Raw genomic sequence first — 24,852 nt, forward strand, 5'->3', positions numbered from 1 at the left:
GGCTCAATCATCTTTATTGATTATGTAAACTAATGATGGCAGCAGCAGAATGAATTTTGAAGTGTACAGAAACATTATGTCTGCCTATGTACAAGAAAATGCCTTCAAACTCATTGGGAGGCGCTTCACCATGCAGCAGGACAACGACCCAAAACACAGTGCCGATGCAACCAAGGAATTCAGCAGGGGAAAAAGTGAAAGGTTTTAGACGAGTCAAGTCAATCTCCTGATTTAAATCCAATGCAGCATGCATTTCATTTGCTGAAGAGGAGACTAAACTCAGAAACCCCCAAAACAAACTGAAAATGGCTGCAGTATAGGTTTGGCAAAGCATCTCAAAGGAAGATACCAAGAGTTTGGTGATGTCAGTGAGTCACTGTCTCGACGCAGTTATTTCATGCAAGGGATACGCAACCAAATAACTTTTATACTACTTTAATTTACTTTAAGTTAATATGTTCCAATACTAATGTGTTTACCTAAAATAATGGGTCTGAACATAAAAAGTGCTGTTGTTCTACAATGTTAAAACATATATGCAGAGAAATACACAAGCTGACCTTCTGTACTCTTGCCTCATATTCATCTTTTGATCTTGAATCCAAATTCATTGAGTATATCGCAAAAATAACATTAACTTCACTGTTCCAATACTTATGCAGGGCAATGTATGTAGACACTGAGCAGCAGATTTTGTAACGTAAACAATAATTATTTTTGGGGAAACGAGGTTACTTTTGTTTTGTCTCATTGTGGATTTCAGAAGCGAATTATTATCCAGACTACTGTTAAAAGGAGGTTGTTTTTCTGACCATTGCGAAATATGTTTCTGCAGGCAATGAACAATTTAATCAATTGATGGGGTGAAGAAACACCAAAATATTATTTACAAATGAAACATGGTCTGTGAAGCAAATATGATTTATCATTTTACTGATTACTTGGCCCATCAATATGGCTAGTTGAAGAGTTGAGAGAAAATGCTTCATGTTTGCGGAAGGTCAAGCAGACTCATCGAGTCCAAAGCTCATTGCACAAAGAGCAGATAAGACAGAGGGAGTTGTAGCAGATTAGATGGCAGGGAAATTCCATTTTATCCAAAGTTTCTCTGATATATGGAAAGGAGTTTGATAAATGAAGGGAATTTACAAACTCATGCAACAATAGCTAAAGTTGCAAACAATGTACAGAGAGATCACAATTTACTGCTTTGCCTCTCTGTCCACAAGTTATTGATGAAGTTTGTAAATTTCCCTTTATCATGTCCACCTCCAAGTAAGCAACAGTTACTGGTCCAGTTGAATCCATGCCATAGGACAAACAGAAACTCTGGATGCCCTGGCCATTTCCGTGACATCAATCTACTGCAATTCCTTATAGCTGCCAGGCTCCTATAGCTGCTAGCCTATTGCGCACCCTCCCCTTTGCACTGTCTAGCCTGGGATCGAATCTTGACTCAACTATAAACCGTTACCACAGTGTTTTGCTCAGAGTGGGAGGCATCGATGTGTGTGCCATCCCTCAGGTCGACATTGGCAGTGATAGTCGTTGTTGCAAGGAGAACACAAGTTATCAGCTGCTTTATCTAAGTTGTGCTTTGAAAGAATTTGACGAAAAAGCAGTCGAAGTAGCAGTGGCAGCAGCAGTAGTAATTTGCTGCAACTCCTGGTAATTTGGCCTCGTTAAGAACTGGCTGTCTCAAGTAAATGAGAAATGCTTTCTGTGAAAAAACTGGTCTAAACAAAATATTTGGTCTTGAAAATTGTGTGGATTGAGAAAAAAGGTAGTAAAAACAAGGAGAAAAGACAATTCCCCATGGACAAAGCCCCCGTGGTTTTAGTAATTTTGCTGAACGGAGTTCAAGGCCACCAGTCGGTCATCTTTGGTCGAATGACAAAACAAAATCTTCTGCATATATACACTCATACAGTCACGTGAAAAGGTAAGTACACCCTGTAGTGAAATTATACCAAGGTGAACCCAGGGGTGCTCGCCACAGAAGGGGCCGTCTATAAGACCCGGGACAACTGGGGCGTGCGGACACTTCGGCGGGACTCACTGTGACATTATCCAGTAGTTTGAATGGTATGTACGCCCCAAATGCTGCGCTGATGATGCGCTGCGCTAACCATTGTTATATTGAAACTTCCATTGCTGTTCTTGAAATGCTCTGATTTAATGCCTATTGCTGCATGTATTGTTACAGGATGTATTGCCGATCTAAATGATATTAAAGCCTACCCAGAGGTCAAGTCGTGTCTGCGCTTGATTTTCACGACATTTAATATCATTTAGTTCGCCGAATGGCTGACCACAAGATGATCGTGGTTCCGATTCTCGGAGCCGACCCTCAAGCTGAAGGATCTGCATCGGAGTTTGCTCACTGGCTCAACACGCTGCAGAATTACTTCGCTGCTCACGAGACAGAGCCAACCGCTGCGATAAAGCTGTCCGTGTTACAGTCCAAGGTCCATCACACTGTTTACAAGACCATTTCTCGATTTGAGACGTATGATACGGCCCTAGCCGAGCTGAAGCGCCTCTACGTAAAGAAACGGAGCGCTGTGCACGGCCGGCATCAACTCTCTCAGCGACGGCAACAACCGTCTGAATCGATCGATCGCTTCGCGCAGGAGCTGCGCTACTTATTGGCAGATTGCGTGCAGGACGTCCGGACTCACGAGCAAGTGCAGGACGATTTGCTCCGAGATGCATTCATATCCGGAATTAGTTCTGGAGTCTTGCGGCTCCGTCTCTTGGAGGTCGCGGAGCTGACATTTACAGAAGCACTACGGCTGGCACGCGTATACACAGATGCTCGAGAACAATTGACCGCATATGATCACCCACGAGTCGTGGCGGGGACCTCGCAACTCGCGCGACCCGAGAGGGCCACCGCCGAGGATACGGAGGAGGACCCGACCCACACGACGGCCGAGTCCCTGGGTGCTCCGGAAGCGGACTCCGCTCCCGGCCTCACTGCGGCCGCCGCTGCCAGGCCACGGCCTGCCCGGTATGCAAAATGTTATTTTTGTGGCAATCGGCAGCATCCCCGCTCTGAATGCCCGGCCCGAGAGGCGACATGTCACCTCTGCTCCACCAAAGGCCATTTTACAAAAGTCTGCAGAAAGGCCGCTCGGGGCACGCATTCCCGAGCGACCTTGAATGGGCTCATCGCGGAGCCAACGGATCGAGCACCGGACGGGGCGCCTTGCACTGCTTTGATGAGCCGCTCTCCTCCTCGCGGGCCTCTGGCTTCTCGCCCGACCTTGGTGAGATACGTTGGGCCGCCGAAACAAATGGCGCGAACGCGACCGGTCACAGAGCATCCAACCTTGACTGGCTTTCAAACGCCTACTTCAAACAAGCGACATGCACCTACTTTGGAAATGCCTCTCGAAGTGCGGCAAACGCAGCACGTGACTCGAGCGCCATCTGATGACAGCTTTTGCGAATTACATGCTCCCCCTCTGGCATGTCAATCTGCAGATGGCAGAAATCTTTCTCACGTGACTCGAGCGCCATCTGACGGTAGCTTTTGCGAATTACATGCACCCGCTTTGGCATATGACTCTGCAGATGGCAGAGATCTTTCTCCCGTGGCTCGAGCGCCATCTGGCGGCTGCTCTCACGACCACCCCACACCCACTCTGGCAAATGAAACTACCGATGAGCCAACTGACTTCAATGCTCCTGCTGAGGCCCGAAGGATTGCAGCCGGCGTGGGATCCACCCGCGAGGCGTGATCTTCTCGCCCGGCCGGAACTATACCTGCCGGGTCTGCCGGCCTAGCGCAGGCCTTCATTCCGCTCACAGTCGCGGGCGTTTTTGCGCAAGCTTTGATTGATACGGGATCCACGGATAGTTTTATTGATCAGCGACTCGTGCATCAACATGGGTGGCCGGTTCTCGGGACAACCCGCCAGATCTTCATGGCATCTCAGGGACTTCGGTTGAGCACAAAAGGGGCGGGTCGATTGAAACTTGTGATAAATGGACGCACGTTCCCGGACGTGTATCTCATGGTATTACCGGCCTTATGCGCTGACGTTCTGTTAGGACTTGATTTCCTTAAGCGGCATGGTCGTTTGGAAATAGACTTCGGAGGGCCGGACACGCTCGCTGTGTGTGCCCTCGCTCAAATGGACATGGAGCCACTCTCACTGTTCCCCAACCTGACCACTGATTGTACCCCTGTAGCCATCAAATCGCGGCGCTACTCTCGCGCGGACGCGCAATTCATTGCGGAAGAAACGGCCCTGCTCTTGAAGGACGGTATCATAGAACACAGTAGGTCACCGTGGAGGGCCCAAGTCTTAGTGGTGCGGAATGAGGCCCACCGCAGGCGAATGGTAATCGACTATTCGCAAACGATTAATCGTTTTACACAGCTGGATGCCTACCCATTACCGGGGATGGACGCCCTGGTATGCCAGGTGGCCCTGTATTCCGTTTATAGCACTCTCGATCTACGTAGTGCGTATCATCAAGTCCCCATCTCTAGGGCTGATCGCGTCTTTACAGCCTTTGAATCGGGACAGCGGTTGTACCAGTTCACGAGACTTCCCTTTGGGGTAACGAACGGCGTCGCTTGTTTTCAGAGAGCTATGGATGACCTCGTTGCGAAGGAGCATTTGATGGATGTCTTTGTCTATCTGGACAATCTTACGGTTTGTGGGTATGACCAGGCGCATCACGACGCTAATCTAAAACGCTTCCTCGAGGTCGCGCGGAAATATCGCTTAACCATGAATGAGGCGAAGTGTCAATACTCTCTACGCACGGTAGACCTTTTGGGGTACACCGTGACCCATGGCTCCGTCTCTCCGGATAAGGAGCGTCTGCGCCCTTTGCTCGATATGGCTCCGCCTAGCGATCGGGCTTCGCTGAAACGCGCTCTAGGGCTGTTCGCCCACTACTCAAAGTGGGTGCAAAATTTCTCCGCTAAGCTCCGCCCCCTCGTGGCCTGCGACACTTTCCCCATGGGCCCGGCCGCCCTGGCGGCCTTCGAGGGCCTTAAAGTCGACATTGCTGGCGCCGCTGTCGCAACGATTGACGAGTGTGCCTCTTTCGTTTTGGAGAGTGATGCCTCGGATCATGCGATAGCGGCGACTCTCTCCCAAGGAGGCCGCCCTGTGGCTTTCTTCTCGCGGACTCTCACCTCCGCCGAGCGGAGGCATTCGTCTGTCGAAAAGGAAGCGTACGCGATCGTCGAATCAATTCGGCGATGGCGTTCGTATCTGCTTGGGCGGTGTTTCCAAATCATCACGGACCAACAGAGTGTTGCGTTTATGTACGACACCTTACATGCTCAGCGCATTAAGAATGAGAAAATCACCCGTTGGCGTATCGAACTCGCCGACTTCTGCTACACCATCAAATACCGCCCGGGGAAGGATAACCTGGTCGCTGACGCCTTATCGAGGCCGGCCACTTGTGCGGGGGTCGTATCTTTGGAGGGGCTGCGCACTTTACACTGCACTATGTGTCACCCCGGGGTAACGCGCTTCGCTCATTTTGTGCGCGCGGGCAATCTGCCGTACTCGATGGAGGACATCCGCCGCATCTGCCGTGATTGCGCGATCTGTGCGGAACTCAAACCGCGTTTTTATAGCCCCCCTCTGGGGACACTCGTTAGGGCTACTAGACCGTGGGAGCGCTTGGCGATGGACTTCAAAGGGCCGCTGCCAATGTCGAGCAACTCTCGCTATCTGCTCACTATCGTCGATGAGTATTCCCGATTCCCCTTTGCTTACACGTGCGGGGATATGACGGCTGCCACGGTTATTCGGTGCCTGCAGAATTTGTTTTCTATGTTCGGGTATCCGGCCTACGTGCATACCGATTGGGGTGCGGTGTTCCTGTCCCAGGAAGTGAAGGGCTACTTGCTCCAACATAATGTCGCTTCGAGCTACACCACCCCGTACCGGCCCCAAGCTAATGGACAGATCGAACGCTTTAATGGGATTATATGGCGGGCCGTCATGCTAAGCCTTCGGACCCTCGGCCGAGGCCTCGATAAATGGGCGTGGTCGCTGCCTGCCGCACTGAACTCGATCCGGGCTCTCCTATGTACTGCCACCAACCAGACTCCTCACGAACGACTGTTCCACCACCCTAGAAGCTCCGGCAGTATCCAGTCTTTACCCAGCTGGCTCGCTGAACCGGGGCCCGCCTATCTCAAACGAGCGGTTCGCACTAGCAAGTACGACCCCCTTGTTGACAAGGTGCAGGTCCTCCAGGCTAATCCCGAGCATGCCCGCGTGTTAACGGCGGATGGCCGCGAGTCTACTGTCTCCGTACACCATCTCGCCCCTTGTGGGGACGACTGGGATATCGACGAACCCGTCTACGAGTCTATGGACTCTATCGAAGCTTCCCCTATGGAACTACCGCTGTCACTCCCGTCGTCCCCCGCCCCCGTGCCCGAAGGCGCAGGGGCGCCCCCTCCGACTCCGACCTCCGGCGGCTATTCCAACGCGGGGGACTCCGGGCTAGGGGATGCCGTGCCCGGTAGTTCCCGAACACGAACTGGCAGGGAGGTTCGCCGCCCCGACCGCTACGGGTGGACCGACTGACGTGGATTGACGTAACCCTTTGGTTTATTGCTGATGCTTGCTTGCAAACTGCCGAGCGGTAGTATAGTTTTAACGACGGGGAGAATGTAGTGAAATTATACCAAGGTGAACCCAGGGGTGCTCGCCACGGAAGGGGCCGTCTATAAGACCCGGGACAACCGGGGCGTGCGGCTGCGGACACTTCGGCGGGACTCACTGTGACATTATCCAGTAGTTTGAATGGTATGTACGCCCCAAATGCTGCGCTGATGATGCGCTGCGCTAACCATTGTTATATTGAAACTTCCATTGCTGTTCTTGAAATGCTCTGATTTAATGCCTATTGCTGCATGTATTGTTACAGGATGTATTGCCGATCTAAATGATATTAAAGCCTACCCAGAGGTCAAGTCGTGTCTGCGCTTGATTTTCACGACACACCCCATGTAAAGTTTTGACTTTTTCAACATATTTCAACCTCCAGCTATTTGATCTTCATTTCAACAATATTGATAGATAAAGGTGATATAATATAACAAATATCATGAAACATTTACATTTTGTAGTCTATTGTATAATTTAAATAAACATATATGCAAATTTCGCATGTGGAAAAAGTAAGTACACCCTTGGCTCTAATAGGTGGTATTGCCCCCTTTGGCAGAAACAACCTCAAGTAGGCGTTTCTTATAACTGTCTACCAGTCTCTGACATCGACTGGGAGAAATTTTTGCCCACTCCTCCATGCAGAATTCTTTCAGCTGTGCGATGTTTGAGGGGTTTCTTGCATGCACAGCTCGTTTCAAATCCCCCCACAACATTTCGATGGGATTTAGATCTGGGCTTTGACTTGGCTATTCCAGAACCCTCCATTTCTTTCTTTTCAGCCATTCCTTGGTGGACTTACTGGTATGTTTAGGGTCGTTGTCATGTTGCAAGGTCCACCTCCAGTTGAGCTTCAACTTTCTGACAGATGGCCTCACATTATCCTCAAGCACCCTCTGGTACAATGAAGAATTCATAGTGGATTCTATGATGGTGAGCTGCCCAGGCCCTGGTGCAGCAAAGCTGCCCCAAACCATAATATTTCCACCACCATGCTTTACAGTTGGTATCAGGTTCTTGTGGTCAAATGCTGTCTTTGGTTTTCACCAAATATGTCTTCTGGTACTGTGGCCAAATAGCTCTACCTATGACTCATCTGTCCAGAGCACATTGTTCCAGAAGTGCTGGTCTTTGCCGAGGTGTTCATTGGCAAACTTTAGTCTTGCCCTGATGTTCTTTCTGGACAGCAAAGGTTTCCTCCTGGCACACCTCCCATGTCGATCAAATTTGTGCAGCCCCTTTCTAATGGTAGACTCGTGCACTTTGACATCAACAGTGGCAAGAGCTACCTGTAGGTCCCATGATGACATTCTGGGGTTCTTCGAGAACATCAGCATCTTGCGGTCTGCTCTCGGGCTGAACTTGCTGGGGCGGCCTGGCCTGAACAAGTTGGCAGTTGTTTGGAATCTTCTCCACTTGTAGATGATCTTCCGGACAGTCGAATGATTGATTTCAAATTGTTTGGGGATCTTTTTAAATCCCTTCCCAGACTCGTAGGCATCTATAACCTTCATTCTGAAGGCCTCAGAGAGCTCTTTTGATCTAGGCATGGTGACGTTGCACACTTCAACAACAAAGAGCAAACCAAACGAAATGTCTGAGGTTTAAATAAGACAGGTTCCTCCAAGATCCTGTCTAATGATGTTCTAATCATTTGCACCTGAGCTGGTGCACCTGATTCTAATTTTAGGTATTTGAAGTAGTGATAAATGTAGGGGTGTACTTACTTTTTCCACATGCGAAATTTGCATTTACTGTTTATTTAAATTATACAATGGACTACAAAATGTAAATGTTTCATGACATTTGTTATATTATATCACCTTTATATATCAATATTGTTGAAATGAAGATCAAATAGCTGTATGTTGAAAAAGTCAAAACTTTACATGGGGTGTACTTACTTTTTCACGTGACTGTATATTGTTTTTCTGCCAAGTTTGAACAAAATCGTTCATTGCATGTCGAGAAATTGTTGAGGACGTGTTCAATATTGGGTTTTTTTACAACTAAAATGGCCGCCAGTCTACCAGTCGGCCATCTTCGATCAGATTTCAAAATAAAGTGAAATGCACATGTATGGCATGTGCTGTGCTTGTGCCAAGCTTGAACAAAATCGGAGATTGTATGTCTGATGAATTGTTGGGGACACCTTTAAGTAACAAAATGGCCGCCAGTCAGCCATCTTGGATCTGATCTCGAAAAACAATGTCGTGCATATGTAAGCCATCATTCATTATTATCTGTGTGCCAAGTTTACATAAGATCAGTAAATGCATGTCCGAGAATGGGTTGAGGATGTGTTCAACTGAGTTTTTTACAACTAAAATGGCCGCTAGTCGGCCATCTTTGATTACATCGCGAAACAAAATGAGGAGAATATGTGCACCATCATGTATTGTATTTTTGGCAAATATGAACAAAGTCGGTCCATCGGCCTACATCTCCGAAATATGGTTGCGCATGCAAATGTTGGTTGCACGGATGATTATAACCCCTTAATATGGTTTAAAATGATTATAACCCAAAAATATGGTTGCACGGATGAATGGAGGAGACCCAATCCATAAGCCCCCGTTTCGGACTAAGTCCAACGGGGGCTAATAACAAAGGAGTGTTAGTACGATTTTAGATTATAACTATAAATAGATTTTAGATTATAACCCCTTAAGTGGAGTGAGAATCATCAGACCCATTCTTAAGTGTTTTGAAAACTGTGCTGCATGTGTGTTGTGGAAGTACAGCTCATACACATGCTGACGATCAACTTGTCGTCCTTCCAGTTCGAAGGTCAGCAAAATGAGGACCAACTTATTGACAAGAATGAGCCATTCCAGTATTCTGCATTGGGGTAGCTATCCCTCTCGGATTGTGACCCCCATACAATGGAAAACCGCCTCAGCAGCTCGACGTGTCTGAAGCACAGAGCTCCATAATATGGAGGAACTACCGATCTATGTGCGCTTGCAGATGAAGCCACGCGGCCGCCATATTGGGACTCCCTGCCGACCAAAGGTTCCAGAGTAAATAACGTGGACAAACCATCACAGATTATGAGGTTTTAAAATAAACTGTTGTTTTGTTTTTTTATACGCCTTTTCATGTTGTGTTGAGTACCAAGAGCAGGTTTTTAAATGAAATGAGTGTTTTTTAATAGGGCTTTTTCATGTTGTGGTGAGTACAAAGATGGCCGCCAATGACCAGTATTTTCAGCAAACCATACAGTGATCCAGTTACATTTATTTCGATTCAAAGGGAGTAGCTCTTCTTCTTCATTACATAGCAGGGGTGCTGTTTCTCTGATGGATGCTATGCTGGTTGTCCTGTCTTCCGGCATTCGTTTTTGGACATTAAAACTCCCATGGTGTCTTTCGCAGAGTAAGCAGGTTATCGTCGGCCACTTTCCTGGCCAAACCGGCTCCAGTCAAATGTTAGGCATACCTGCCTGCCTAGCCGTTTCGTGAGTGGCCAGAAGCCTTTAATTTCCGACTGACTCCACAAGGTGAGAATAGTCTGGGCTGTTAATATAAGTATTGTGCTTTTCAAGGCAATTCGTACTGAAGGTCCTTCAAAAGCCCATGGGTTTGCTCATGGCTTTCCAGCAATTACAAATACCTATCTGAATGACATCATCATGACAACTGTGTCAGCTTTTGCCTTTTCTTGTGTCTGGCAAAGATAACTTCTTCACACAGAACTTCCTGAATGTTTAGAGTGGAGACAATAAGGTGTTGGGAAGCACTTTTTTGTACACTTGGTCGATGCTCGTGTAAGAACTATCACATAGAACATATAATAAAGGGAGCGGGAGAGAGGGAAGCACAACAATAGTAGGGAACTGGGACATCAGGAGATCTGTGGAAGGGAGAGGGCTGGGGCGGAGTACACGGGATAAACAAGATGGACGTTACAGAGGAGTTTAGGAAAGAAAACAGGGAATTTGAAGGAGGTGGATTTGGGGTGTATCAACGGGGGTAGAAAAGATCAAGGTTTTGGATGGGGGAAGACAAGAGATGGTGGTGAACAGCTGTTTTAAAGACCTGGAGGGAGGAGTGGGATTGAAGAGAGTGAGGGAGTTTGTTCCAGAGGCGGGGAGAAAAGAGGAGTGAAGGTGAACAGAGAGTCTTGATTTTGGCAGTTTCACCAGGAGAGGGTTGCAGGCAGATCTTGTGCATCCTGCAGGAATATTTGGGGCACAGAGCATAGACAGAGCAAGGGGTGCAAGGCCGGAGAGGAGTCGGTAGAAGACAGAAAGACCACCAACCTGCCTGCGGTGAGTGAATGAAAGGCCCTCAGAGTTAGCTTCATCGCGGTAGATTCCAATGATTCTGAATGCTTTGGTTTCCCAGATCAGCCCAGAAGGGAGAGCAGTATTCCATCAAAACTGTGGATGAAAGCTTTGTAGGTGGTGAGGGAGCTCAGTTGTGCAGGGAAGGAATATTGAAAAAATACCCCAGATATATAGTAAGATATTGATTTTATTGGATATGGAATACAACATTAGGTGCTCATGTGATCCAAAAACAAAAGATAGACAAACTTGATGTGCATAGACCTGGCAATAGCAAATACTGTTTATACTCAGGTTTGCAGAAGTTTCTGCATTTTGCACAGATTAATATAAGGCAAGAGATAGTACCAGACAATCATCAATTACAAATGCATGTCACAATCAATCATACACTTTTACTAAATAAAATATCATGTACCATTTTTTTTTTAATGGGCCGACATTATTTGCCGATGGAATAATTCAGGTATTAAGCAGTTGCTTTCACGAGCTCATTCTTTACAGCCTTCAAATGCAGAAAAGCTACATTTACACCATATTTGTGGATCTTACATTATTCATTGTGGTGCTAAGTCTAATATTAACTTGTCAATTTAAATGTTAAGCAAAAAAAATATTAGAAAGCACGATAATCACAACTACTTTTGTGATTTCAGATTGCTCCGTTGATTTTGATCACACTTCTTAGCCGCACACATGATATGGGTCTCGGCAATGCGGTTTCCACACGTTGTTTCTTTTCGATGGTGGATTCAAAGTAGCAATGTTTCACCGTATCCCAAAAATGTCTGGATAGTGGACATCCGCTACATCACTCGTGCACGTATCGTTGAAGTAATCCGTCGTCCGTCCGCTTTGGAGCTCAAACCATCATTATCTGTGTCATGTGGAAATGCAGATTGGCATGTGGATTACTTAATTTACACTGTATTGACAAGTGGCATTAAGGCAATAGGATATAAACATAATCAAGAAACTCATTTAGCAAGAACTACATGTGATCTTATAAATAACCCCCCTCCCCCTCCCCCCCTCCTCCCCTACCCCACCCCTCCCCTCCCCCCCCCCCTCCGCCTTCCCCCTCTCCTCCCCTCCCTCCCCGTTCCCCTCCCGCTCCCCCTCCCACCCTCCTCCCCCTCCGCTCCCCCTCCCACCCTCCTCCCCCTCCCCCTCCCCCTCCCACCCCCCCTCCCCCCTCCATCCCTCCCCCTCCCCATCCCCCCCTCTTCTCCCCTCTCCCCCTCCCCCTCCCCATCCCCCCTCTTCTCCCCTCTCCCCCTCCCCATCCCCCCCTCTTTTCCCCTCCCCCTCCTCCCTCTTCTCCCCTCTCCCCCCTCCCCTCCCCTCTTCTCCCCTCTCCCCCCCTCTTCTCCCCCTCCCCCCCTCTTCTCCCCTCCGTTCCCCCTCCCCTCTCCGTTCCCCCTCCCCTCCCCCGCCCGGCAATGCGGGTACTTCTGCTAGTAGGATATAAACATAATCAAGACAACTCATTTAGCAAGAACTACATGTGATCTTATAAAATAAATGATTCAGAAAACAATGTCAAAGAAAAAGAAAGCAAGTGTAGCTTGGAAAAGACATCTGCAATACTAGAACGGAACTCGGTAGAGCGCAAACCTCCGCCAGGTTGACCAGTTTATGTTTTGTATCTCACTGATAGACCGGATCTGGATTCCGACATGAACCAAATTCTAATCGGCTTGTTCTTGTCACCTAACCAACTCGTCAACCAAGTTTCGGCCAAATCCGTCCGTAACTTTTTGAGATATCCTGCTATGTATCGCTTTTGGCCCTATCTCCCAATGGTGAAGAATCACTTAGAAATTAAATAACTATCGTATCCAAATCCATATTCAGATATTCACCAAAATTGGATCGATTCGTCATTGTCACACACACAACCTCCCCACCAAGTTTCGTCCAAATCCGTCCATAACTTTTTGAGATATCCTGCTATGTATCGTTTTTGGCCCTATCTCCCAATGGTGAAGAATCATTTGCAAAAATTCTAGTGGCCAGATCCGGATCTTCACCAAAGTCTAATCATTTCGTCCTTGTCACATACAGTGCATTCAGAAAGTATTCAGACCCCTTCAGAGTGGCCAGACGGAAGCCTCTCCTCAGTGAAAGACACGTGAATGCCCACTTGGAGTTTGCAAAAAAGCACTTGAAGGACTCTCAGACTGTGAGAAACAAGATTCTGTGGTCTGATGAAACCAAGATTGAACTGTTTGGCTTCCGTCTGGCCACTCTGCCATAAAGCGCAGATCGGTGGAGTGTTGCAGTGATGGTTGTCCTTCTGGAAGTTTCTCCCATCTCCATACAGGATCTCTGGAGCTCAGCCAGAGTGACCATCGGGTTCTTGGTCTCCTCACTTACCAAGGCCCTTCTCCCCCGATTGCTCAGTTTGGCCGGGCGGCCAGCTCTAGGAAGAGTCCTGGTTCTTCCAAACCTCTTCCATTTAAGAATTATGGAGGCCACTGTGCTCTTGGGAACCTTCAATGCAGCAGAGATTTTTTTTTGTAGGCTTCCCCAGATCTGTGCCTCGACACAATCCTGTCTCTGAGCTCTGCAGGCAGTTTCTTCTGACCTCATGGCCTGGTTTTTGCTCTGATATGCATTGTCAGCTGTGAGACCTTATATAGACAGGTGTGCGCCTTTTAGTCAGGGCCCTGAGGGATATTTTGGGGCCGTTTGGTTCAAATTCTTCCAAAAGCACCAAATTTGGCCCAGATGTTGCCCATGCCATACTCTTTCGATTTTTGACGGGCGCCAAGACGGGCGCCAAGACGGGCGTCCCCCCCCCCCCCCCGGGGGCCCCATATTGGCGAAATACTAAATGGCCGCCACCCGGATTAGAGGAAAATCAGTTAAATAACCAAAAGGGTTGGAATCATGTATGATACCACCTATCAGGTGTTTTCGAGGTCGAGGAATCCAATTATGATGTTATTTTGATGATTCGAGGTCAAGGTCAACCCTCAAGGTCATCTTAAAGGTCATTTTTGAGTCAAACATGTCGGTTTTTGAGTTTTTTGTCAAGATTTACGCGAGGTTCACCATTTTATGTTTCTGGGTTGGGTAATCGAACTCTGACCTTATTTTTGACAATTAGAGGAAATCTTTACATGTCTATTTCCTAATTTTCAGGCATATGCAGTTCATCAGTCTAATTACAAAGGTACGGATTTTGATGTTTTATGAACTGTATGCCATATCCTTGTGTTTAATTTTTGTGCGATCATGATCCGGGTTCATGTATACATGATTGTATACACGTCATAAATATGACGTCATAGGTCATGTGACCTGGCGGCCATATTGGATTTCATGAAAACCTTAAAAATGGATCCCTGCCTTCATTTTTCGATCGATTCATTTTGAACTTTGAACACTTATAGTACGCCATGTGATTGGATGCATATCCTAATTATGACGTCATAGGTCAGGTGACATGGCGGGATGGACCGGTATGGTCCCCGGATCATACCGCCCTTGGCGCCCGTCAAAAATCGAAAGAGTATGGCATGGGCAACATCTGCGCCAAATTTGATGCTTTTGGAAGAATTTGAACCAAAATATCCCTAAGGGCCCTGACTATTTACAAATCATGTCCAATCAATTGAATTTACCACAGGTGGACTCCAATCAAGGTGTGGAAACATCTCAAAGATGATCAAGAGAAATGGGAGGCACCTGAGCGAAATTTCAAGTGTCATAGCAAAGGGTATGAATACTTATGTAAATGTGATATTTCCGTTTTTTCTTTTTAATAAATTTGCAAAACTTTCTAAAATCCTGTTTTCTCTTTGTCATTATGAGGTATTGAGTGTAGATTGATGAGGGAAAAAATGAATTTAAACGATTTCAGCATAAGGATGCAACATAACAAAATGTGAAAAAAGTGAAGGGGTCTGAATACTTTCTGAATGCATTGTTCACTACCTCTTTGCCAAATTTCGTCCGAATCCGTCCACAACTTTTTGGGATATCTTGTTCACAAACAGACAAACAAATAAACAGACAGACAGGGGTGAAAGCATAACCTCCATCCACCTTTGGTGGTGGAGGTAACAACACTGGATGCCCATTGCGATATGGTCAGCCCAGGATAGGTCAGTTGCCCAACATGAGACTGAATAATCCAACTACAAAAAAGTCACCTTTTTCGTAAGAATATTGTAAAGAGACTCACGATTGCATTCTGCTAGACGGTGTCCACCGACGTACTGCGTTTTCCATTTATAGCCGCTCTCTGCTCCACACGTTTCAAAGAGCCGTGTTCGTCTCAGGAAAGCAAAATCGTAGCCCTGAGGATGAAACGACCATGATGACATGTCCTCAAAATAGTCAATTGATATGAATGTTGATCGGCTTGCTGTTCCAATTTCAGACCTGGGAGTGTTTGTTTACATTATGCTTTTTTCTACGTAGTGACGGAGGCTCATGGAGGAGCCTGTGTGTATATTATATATATATAAGAACGAGTCATTTTACCCGTCACTTTACTGATGGCTTTAATCAAAAGACAACATGTTGTGCTTCACACACATTCTGCTCTATTCACTCTATCATTTTTTGCCTGAGGTCATCTTCTATTTTATTGGAAGTCAGCTAACATCACCCTCATCAACCATCTTTGCTGCTTATATATGGCGTGAACAAAAATCACTTCGATTTCAACATCACCATACTGCACATTGTAAAGTTGTTTAAACTTTCTTTATATACAGTAAGATTATTTGTAACTCAAAGTCATAATTGTATTGAGATATTATCAAACCAGCGAAATGTTTCTGCCGAACCGGTGAATGTGTTTACTTCTGGATCGGGAGCAGTTTCATATGGATCGGAATGTCAAAATCATAATTGTACTGAGGAATTTATGAAACCTCCCACCCATCTTATGATACCCGCTTGGACTCAGAAACGTTCCAAAACTGAGGGAGTAGTTTGGGGATGGACAGACAGACATACGGATGCCGTGAAATGGGGTGAATAGGGACAGCAAGGTGAATAGGGACACAAACTGAAAAAAAAGTTTGGAAACTTTTTTCGCTGAAAATTGATAACCATACTGATTTGTTGCTATTTGGGTTGAAAGTGTTCTCTTGTTTTTTTAAAAAGCAACTTATAGTCCCTATTAACCCCATATATGGGTTAAATAGGAATAAATAGGATTTTTATGGCTGTCTCTATTCACCCCGTTTTACGGGTGAATAGGGACAGTCACTAATACAAAAAAATAATAATCAAGAAACAATCCTGAGTTTCCAACTTATTGCTGAATTGATAGCTCAGATGGATGCACATAATATGCACCCATAATATAAACCACGGTGCCAATGAAAAGTATGGGATAAAAAGTTTCTCCAAACTGTCCCTATTTCTTGATTATTATTTTTTGTTATCATTATATTTTCATTATGTTATAGTTTCCTTGTTATCATTTGTATTTTGTGTGTGTGTGTGTGTGTGTGTGTGTATTTGCTGAACTAGTATGCACTACTAAACCACTGTACGGAATGAGTTTAAATTTGTTGGATGTACTTGGGGTTGCTTGAAGAAAAATCGTAGTCGTGGGATTGAGAGAGTGCAAATTCTGTCAATGTGTGGTGTGTAGTGCCACCTAGTGGTGATGGTGGTCGGGGGATTTGCAAGTCATCTATGGAGATGACTTGCAAATCTTGCGCTGAACACGTAGCATAGTGCAAGTGCTTTATTGACTGATAATCGCAGGAGGCAGCAGGTATTCCTGGTATATTTAATTCCTCCTCAAATGTATATCCGGTGTGCTCACATTATTATCCTATAATAAGGAAAAGGCAAGGTAGTGTCACTTCTGAGGGTCCCGTTAACACCGTATACCTCAGCGCTGGGATCTTTAGTCTCGTAGAATGGCCAAAACGGTCTTTTATTGCATTGCATTCAATAAATTCTACAACTCAACCGTTTCCCAAGGACCATTCAATTGAGCCGAATCAACAGTAAATGCACACGAAAAATAGATGGCTTAAACACGTTTTCTTACCTGTAAACGGATTTATTTATAAAGAAAACTACATGGAGGAGGGTCGACAAGACACTATTAATTAATGGTACAAACCAAGCGAATCAAAAGAAACAGAGGCAAATGGAAACACTCAAACATGTATACAATGATGGGAAATAAACCTGATATCCTAACCCACGAGGCACCACAGATCACACTTATACAACAACAAAGGAAATCAGGCATGGTCTTCCCTTTTCCCAACAGGGTGGACACAGGACTCAATGCAGCCCACTTTGGAAATCAGGTGCGTGACGAGAGCCAGTGACGAGGTTGGTCCAAAGACGAAGTAAAACTGCCACGAGCAGCACCCAAGATTCAGAAATCCAAACAGAGCATGACGAAAATCAGCCTTGACGAAGGCCAGTGATGATGAGCTCCTCAACCAGGCCTCGTGCCGCCCTTTGTCCTTTTCAAACGAGGCATCCTGTTCTACACTTCTCTCCAGACACTCCTTTTCCTCCTCCAAGTGAGGTAGCTCCTTATCCTTTCCAAAACATAAGGTGATCCCAGTTTGAATCAATTCCACATGAAGAAAACCATGATCAATGTCTCCTCACAAAGCTCCGACATGAAGTTTCTTATCCTCCTTTCACACTAGGCCTCTCCCTGATCTCTCCTACTAGTCTCTGTTCTCCTCCTCCTACGTGGAGGTCTCTTTAGGGCCCTCCCACCCATGGGGGGACCCCAATAAAAATAATTGTACATTGACTTCCTGCTCCACAGCACACTGTGCTGCCATGGCTGGCACACACTGACCAGACAGATTGTGATGGCCTTGTAGCACACTCAACACATACATGTATGTATGTGCCTCTGTCCTAGGAAATCATCACCATGCCCCACCCACAAACAAGAGGTGTTTACTTGCACATTAATCTGTCTACCATGTCTATAAATTACACGCGCTGCTTCGTCAGCATGACATGTAACTGTTACGTGGTCCTCCCGGTGACTACCTGGTCTCGGTGAACCCCGGACCGTGAGAGGAACCCCGCCAGAAAGATATATGATTTATACGCTTTCGTAACGCAATCAATATGAATTCCAGTCAATAAGAAACCCCACACCAAGGATCCGGATTAATCAATAATATATTCCCAATCAATCAACAACAATCAACAATCAATCAACAATATTACTAAGATGGCCATCTCATATATTCCCCCCCTTGACCCCACTCACGGCCCCCTCAATAGTCAATGTCCCTCACAATGTCTCGGGGCCACTCCAGACCAAGGTGAAGGTCGAATTCTCCGCACACGGGCGGTTGAACGGACCCCTGGCTGACGTGCTCCAAACGTGCACGTCCCGTACCGGGAACGGCTGCTGCAGCGGACACCTCCTCGAGACGCCACCGGGGTTGGAGCCCGTGATCGCGGCCTCTGGGCTGTGAACGGCTCGCAAAGCGCGCGAGGCCCAAGGTGCGACCCGTACACGCACTCGTAGGCGTCGAGGCGAACAGTGCCGGACGCTTGGTTCCTTCCAGGAACCCACGGCAACCTGACACGTAACAGGCAATCACCCCGCGCAGGTAACTCCTCTCGCCAGACGGGCTTTTCAAACTCAGCGTTCCAAAGCAGGTAAAGATCGACTCGGCTCGCGTCGGAGCTGGACGAGGATCAAGATGGCCGCTTCTCTCCCGACCTTGTCTTTTTCTTCTTCCGGTTCACCATCCCGTTTCCGGTCTCCTGTTATCAGGAGCGCTTCTAACCATTTAACCACAACAACCTTTAATAGAATAAACATTAATAAGCAATGACCTGAATAGTAATTCACATAAATCCAGAATCCGTAACAGTAACAAACAACTTACTCTGCCAGATTGCTGTTACATGGCAATCTAACCTATTCGAAACACACCACCCATACTATGCTTACCACAGTCTAGCTGTGGATCCCCCTTCCAAGTAACAATATTAAATCAACAATCAAAGAGTGCTCGAGCATTAACCCTGCCAAGATGTCAAGAAAGTAAAATATTATTTCATTTTTGATATTGTTAAGTGCAAGGCTTGCTTGTTGATTGCTTTTCGAAAATAGCAAATAAATAAATTGTCATGCCCTCCTGATTTGCCTATTTTTGTTTTATTTTTGCTTGGGGGGAGGTTGGAGAGGTATAAAACATATGAACACTGCAAAGACTTCCAGGAAAGAAGTTGGAATTTCAAAAAAGTATCTGAGGTGAATTAGCAGGGGTAGAAAAGATTAAGGTTTTGGATGGGGGAAGATAAGAGATGGTGGTGAACAGCTGTTTTAAAGACCTGGAGGGAGTAGTGGGATTGAAGGGAGTGGGGGAGTTTGTTCCAGAGGCGGGAGAAAAGGGGAATGGAAGAGTGAAGGTGAGCAGAGAGCCTAGATTTTGGCAGTTTAACCACAAGAGGGTTGCTGGCAGATCTTGTGCGAGCTGTAGGAATATTAGGGGGACAGAGAACAGAGAGAGCTGGGGGAGCAAGGCCGGAGAGGAGTCGGTAGAAGACAGAAAGACCACCAACCTGCCTGCGGTGAGTGAGTGAAGGCCCTCGGAGTTAGCTTCATTGCAGGAGATTCCAATGATTCTGAAAGCTTTGGTTTCAACAGCGTGAAGCCGAGCTAGGTGTGAGGCCGGAGCACCGGCCCAGAGGGGGGAACAGTATTCCATTAAGCTGCGGATGAAAGCCTTGTATGTAGTGAGGAGCTCAGGTGTGCCAAGGAAGGACTTCACACGACGGAGGATGCCCAGTCGGCGACTGGCTTTGGAGGCCAGCTTGGAAATGTGGTTTTCCCAAGAAAGATCATGGCAGATAGTGAGACCCAAAAGCTTGAGTGACAGAACTTCTTGGAGAGGATTGTTGAGAAAGTAGATGGGAGGGTTTTCCAGTCGGTCTTTTCGGAGAGACATAGTAAGAGTGTGAGATTTGTCAGGATTGAAAGACATGTTCCACTTGTTTGACCAGTCTGTGATTTTGTCCAGGTCTGCAGAGAGTGAGGAGGCTGCAGACTGCTGATCTGAGGGTTGAGGAATGGAGCGGCAGATAGTGGAGTCATCAGCAAAGAGATAGAGAGGATTTTCCAGAGAGTCGGAGAGATCATTGATGAAGACCAGAAATAGCACAGCGCCCCGAACACTACCTTGGGGTACTCCAGCCAGAACAGGAATTGGGAGATGAGAGAAATCTATTCAGGACCACACGCTGCCTATGACCAGAGAAGACGTCTGCAAGCCATGAGTGGAGATTTCCATGGATACCACAGGAGGAGAGTTTGGTGAGCAGAGCTGGGTGCCAGACCATATCGAAGGCTCATGATATGTCAAGTGAGACTGCTCTGATTTCCTGTTTGGCATTGAGGACCTCCATCCATTGTTGAGACAGCAGAAGCAACATGTCCAGAGTGGAATAACCTGGTCTGAATCCAAATTGATGATCAGAGATCAAGCCATTGGAGAAGAGGAAGGATTTGATATCTGAAGCAATGATGGATTCCATGACTTTGCTGATAATTGGAAGCAGGCTGATTGGTCTGTAGTTGCAAGGATCTGTTTTTGCACCTTTTTTGTGTAAAGCGGTAATGTTTGCTGATTTCCAAGATGCTGGCAGATGACCTTGAACAAAAGAGTGGGTGAAAAGAACAGAGAGAGGGTGAGATCGAGCAGCAGAGCAGGATTTTAGGACCCGTGGGCTGATGCCGTCTGGTCCAGTTGCAGAATCAGAGTCGAGGATTGACAAAAACTTCTCCACCTTGTCAGGAGAGAAGGACACAGAGTCCAGGAGCAGTTGGGTTCGACTGGGAAAGGTGGGAATACAGAGAGATGGGTTTGGGACACAAGATTTTGAGGCAAACACAGAGTTGAGGCATGCGGCTTTGTCAAGTGCGGTGTCAACTGTGTGGCCATTTGAGGTAAGGGAGGGGATGGAGGGGGAACAAACAACAGAAACGGATTTGACCAGACACCACCAGGATTTGGAGGAAGGAGACACGTTTGAGAGTTCAATCTTGAGTGTGGAGAGATGGTGCTTCCTGGCTCTCCTTAGGGTAGACACACACTTGTTCCGAGCTTGGTGGAAGGAACTGAGATTGCCTTCATTTGGATTTGCCTTCCAAGAGGCAAAGGCAAGTTGTTTCAGGGCAACAGCCAGAGGTACTCCTGGGGGTGGGGTGGAGAGAGGGCAGTGCAAGGAGAGTGAGGAAGAGAGTTTTTGATAAAGATAGCCACCCCACCACCAGGACGAGGCTCAGATCTATCATACCGGAGGAGGGAGTAACCACGAAGAGATATTAAGGAATCAGAGACATCTTGAAGGAGGAAAGTTTCTATTAAGCAGATCAAGTCTGGATTGTCAGAAGCAACCTGAATGGAGATATCAATCAGGTTTGAGCGAAGGCCCCGGATGTTTGAGGTCCATACAGTTAATGAGGAGAGAGGGGGAGCATCGGGTGCAGGACAGGGCAGGGTAGGGGTAGGGTCAGATGGAGGATGAGAGGGGGATGTAGGGAGAGCAGTTGATAGTGTGTCAGAGATTACAGAAGAGTTACAAGAAAGGAAAGGATGAGGAGGATGAAAGGTTTGATGGTGATGGGATGAGGCACAGTGAGGGGTTGTTTGAGGGGGGCAGAGGAAAGTAGAAGGTTGGGGGAGGTGAAGGTATGAGATAGAAGGGAGAGGAAGTGGGGAGGAGGCAGCTTTGAGGAGGAGGTTGGAGGGGGGAGAATTTGGGAGGGATGGTTGGGGGGGGAGATTTGAAGGGGAGGGGTTGGGGGGGAGTTTTGAATGGGAGGGGCAAGCGGGGTGTTTATGAGGGGAGGGGCAAGGGGTGAGTTTAGGAGGGGAGGGGCAAGGGGGCTCTTTAGAAAGTGGATGATTAATGAAAGACGAACATTTATAACAATTTGGGTTTGTTGTGATTTTCAAGTTAGCGATCCGTTTAAGAACGATGGAGGAGGGGTGGAATGAATGTGAATTTAGAGCATGTAGTGATTTAGAATTATAAGAGATTGAATATTTTTTTGAAGTGGAATGTGTTGGAGAGGAAATTGAAAAGAGCCTTCTAAATAGGAAGAAAAACAGTGTGTTGTAATATACCACTGAATAAAACACTGCAGGGGAAAGTTTAAACATACTTAAACAGAACCATGAAGAACAATCTTATATTCACAAAAATACCAATGGGGAGAGGGCCTAGAGGGACAACCACGAGTCACGTGAACAGGGGAAAAGGTGGAAGGAAAGTTTAAACATATTTAAACAGAACCGTGAAGAACAATCTTATATTCACCAAAATACCAACGAGGAGAGGGCCTTGAGGGACAACCACAATTCACGTGAACAGGGGAAAAGGTGGAAGGCCGAAAGGCTATTAATTATTAATTTTAAAAGGCTATTAAAACGAAAGGCTATTAAAAAGGTGGAAGGCTATTAATTATGTTTGAATATCAAACTTTCTCCATGTACAACTTTATATATGCAGACACATCAGACATAATAGGGATCAATATTCATTGGTTCCCTTTGTATACCCCACCAACCCCAAAACTATAGGCCTACTTATATGAGGGTAGAATGTGAAGCATTATTTATTTATGTTTTTACCTGGAATAATCTTTAAATCCGAGAATGCTTTCTGTGATACATATCTGGAAGTAAATAGTTAATGGTATTGGGAGAGACATACCTTGTTGCACATGGGCTTGCAGTATCGAGTCCTGTTCGTGGTAATGCAGATAATACCTCCATTGTGTGGGATGTGGGGGATTTTGCATGTTGGGCATCCATGGCAAACCCAATGATCATGATTTCGTTCTAGCATGGTCAAAACATGGAAACATTAGCATGCAGCACACAGCAGGTATTTACACACCTTCATATGAAAATGATGTACAATAAGGAGTCAACTATAGTGTTTGGTCCAGCAGGATGGTGCCGATATATATAACCTGACAGTTCTCTTGAACAAGCCCTCAGCATGGAGACAGCCCATTGATCTCCCAGGAGCGACACAGAGATCCCCCACACCTGGGATGGTGTACAACTGCCTTCACGAAGACGGGGCCACGACAAAGTTAGAGGGAGAGAGAGAGAGAGAGAGAGAGAGAGAGAGAGAGAGAGAGAGAGAGAGAGGGGGGGGACAAGAACGAAAAGGGCCAGTCCATGTGGACCGATCGGCACTCTGACATTGATTGCGCTGCCCTGAGGAATCTGCCCGGGAGCAGAGAAGAATGGGGAAGATTTGGCCCCGACTTGCGTTGGGGGGGTGGTGGTGGAGGGTGGGGGGGGGGTACAACCACCAAAAAGAGGCGTCCCCGATAGTTGTCCATCTTCTGGTTTTAGTTGATGGCATCTTTCACGAAGAGTAGGTGAGGTATGTCTGGTAACCTGAACAGAGTACAAATTCCTGCCACCTTCAGTCAAACGTCAGGCCTGGCGCTGACCGGCTCTTGGGATACTCTGGCCAAGTGTACATGCTCGTCGGCTGCCAACCCCAACCCATTCGATCAGTTTGCAGAGGCAGTGCCTCAGTGGTATAACTGCACCTTCGTGGTGATTCAACCAGCGGGTTGGTCAACCATTGTCACGCCGCTGCTTGCTCACCTGCTGCCTTAGGCTAACCCCCGGTCTAGCATGGAAAATGGCCTTAAAATGCCTGTTGTTGTTGTTGCCTGCTCAGCCACATATGCGCCAAAGGTCTGAACCCGGGGTTCCTCTCGTACTGAATGGGGTTGCTGTCCCAGCACCAAAAGCATCAGTAGGGTAAAACTACACTGTCGCACGACGGTCTAAATCCAGTTCACGTTCCCTGTTAGTAGGTGAACAATCCAACGTTTGGAAAATTCTGCTTCGCAATGAATGATTTCAACCATTTCACAAATAAATTCTGTCAGTTATATAATCCATTCAGGAACGTTTATCAGGTACGCAACACCTGGATGCTGGTTTACACTCTTTATGGAGGTGCATCTATGCAGTTCCAAGGGGAATATCACAATATATGGACAGAAATTTAGTATTTCACAAGGGAACCATCACAAAAGATCCTCTTTTTGAAAGTTACTCTGAGATATTTTATGTGCAGAAGATAATGCTACCGGACAGGACAGCTGGCTTCATATCCGTCACTGAATCAACAGCCTACCTTAAAAGCACCGGCATGACATTTTATATAGTTTACTGTTGACCAGGGAATTATATTATGGTGTTTCCGGCGACATTCAGTCGCCGGACCGACATACCGTTATATATATATATATCCAGGTCGACTCCATATGATGAGTGGATACCAGAGATAACGTCACCGCGTGGCAGGCGGTGCGTATCGCTCCCAGCAAGGTGCAGCAGCAGCTGTATGGGACACCTTGCTGGCGGTTCTCCACTGATGATATGAAGGTCGCATAGTGACTGATTATATATATATATATATATATATATATATATATATATATATATATATACATATATATATACACATACACATACATACATACATACATACATACATACATACATACATACATACATACATATATATATATATATATATATATATATATATATATATATATGTAATTTATATACAGTACAAATATGGATATATAAATATATATATAAATTAATATAATATATATACAGCTATTTGATCTTCATTTCAACAATATTGATAGATAAAGGTGATATAATATAACAAACATCATGAAACATTTACATTTTGTAGTCCATTGTATAATTTAAATAAACATAAATGCAAATTTCGCATGTGGAAAAAGTAAGTACACCCCTACATTTATCATTCCTTCAAATACCTAAAATTGGAATCAGTTGCACCAGCTCAGGTGCAAATGATTAGAACAACGTTAGAGAGGATCTTGGAGGAACC

The 24,852-nt window shown here is 46.2% G+C and overlaps 1 protein-coding gene across 1 annotated transcript in view; it reads right to left on the reverse strand.

Annotated features, from left to right (window-relative positions):
- Nucleotides 1-11,122: 11,122 nt before the first annotated feature.
- LOC144891705 (uncharacterized) overlaps nt 11,123-24,852 on the reverse strand; it is a 30,877-nt gene continuing 17,147 nt past the window's right edge. The window contains exons 2-4 of the mRNA XM_078775685.1: nt 22,657-22,784; nt 15,149-15,263; nt 11,123-11,830 (exon numbers count right to left, since the gene is read on the reverse strand). Coding sequence (XP_078631811.1) covers nt 11,760-11,830; nt 15,149-15,263; nt 22,657-22,784 — 314 coding nt within the window. The 3' untranslated portion in view covers nt 11,123-11,759. The remainder of the gene's footprint in view (nt 11,831-15,148; nt 15,264-22,656; nt 22,785-24,852) is intronic.

Source organism: Myxine glutinosa, chromosome 4 (assembly GCF_964187855.1).
Source record: "Myxine glutinosa chromosome 4, kmMyxGlut1.1, whole genome shotgun sequence".
NCBI classification, from domain to species: Eukaryota; Metazoa; Chordata; class Myxini; order Myxiniformes; family Myxinidae; genus Myxine; species Myxine glutinosa.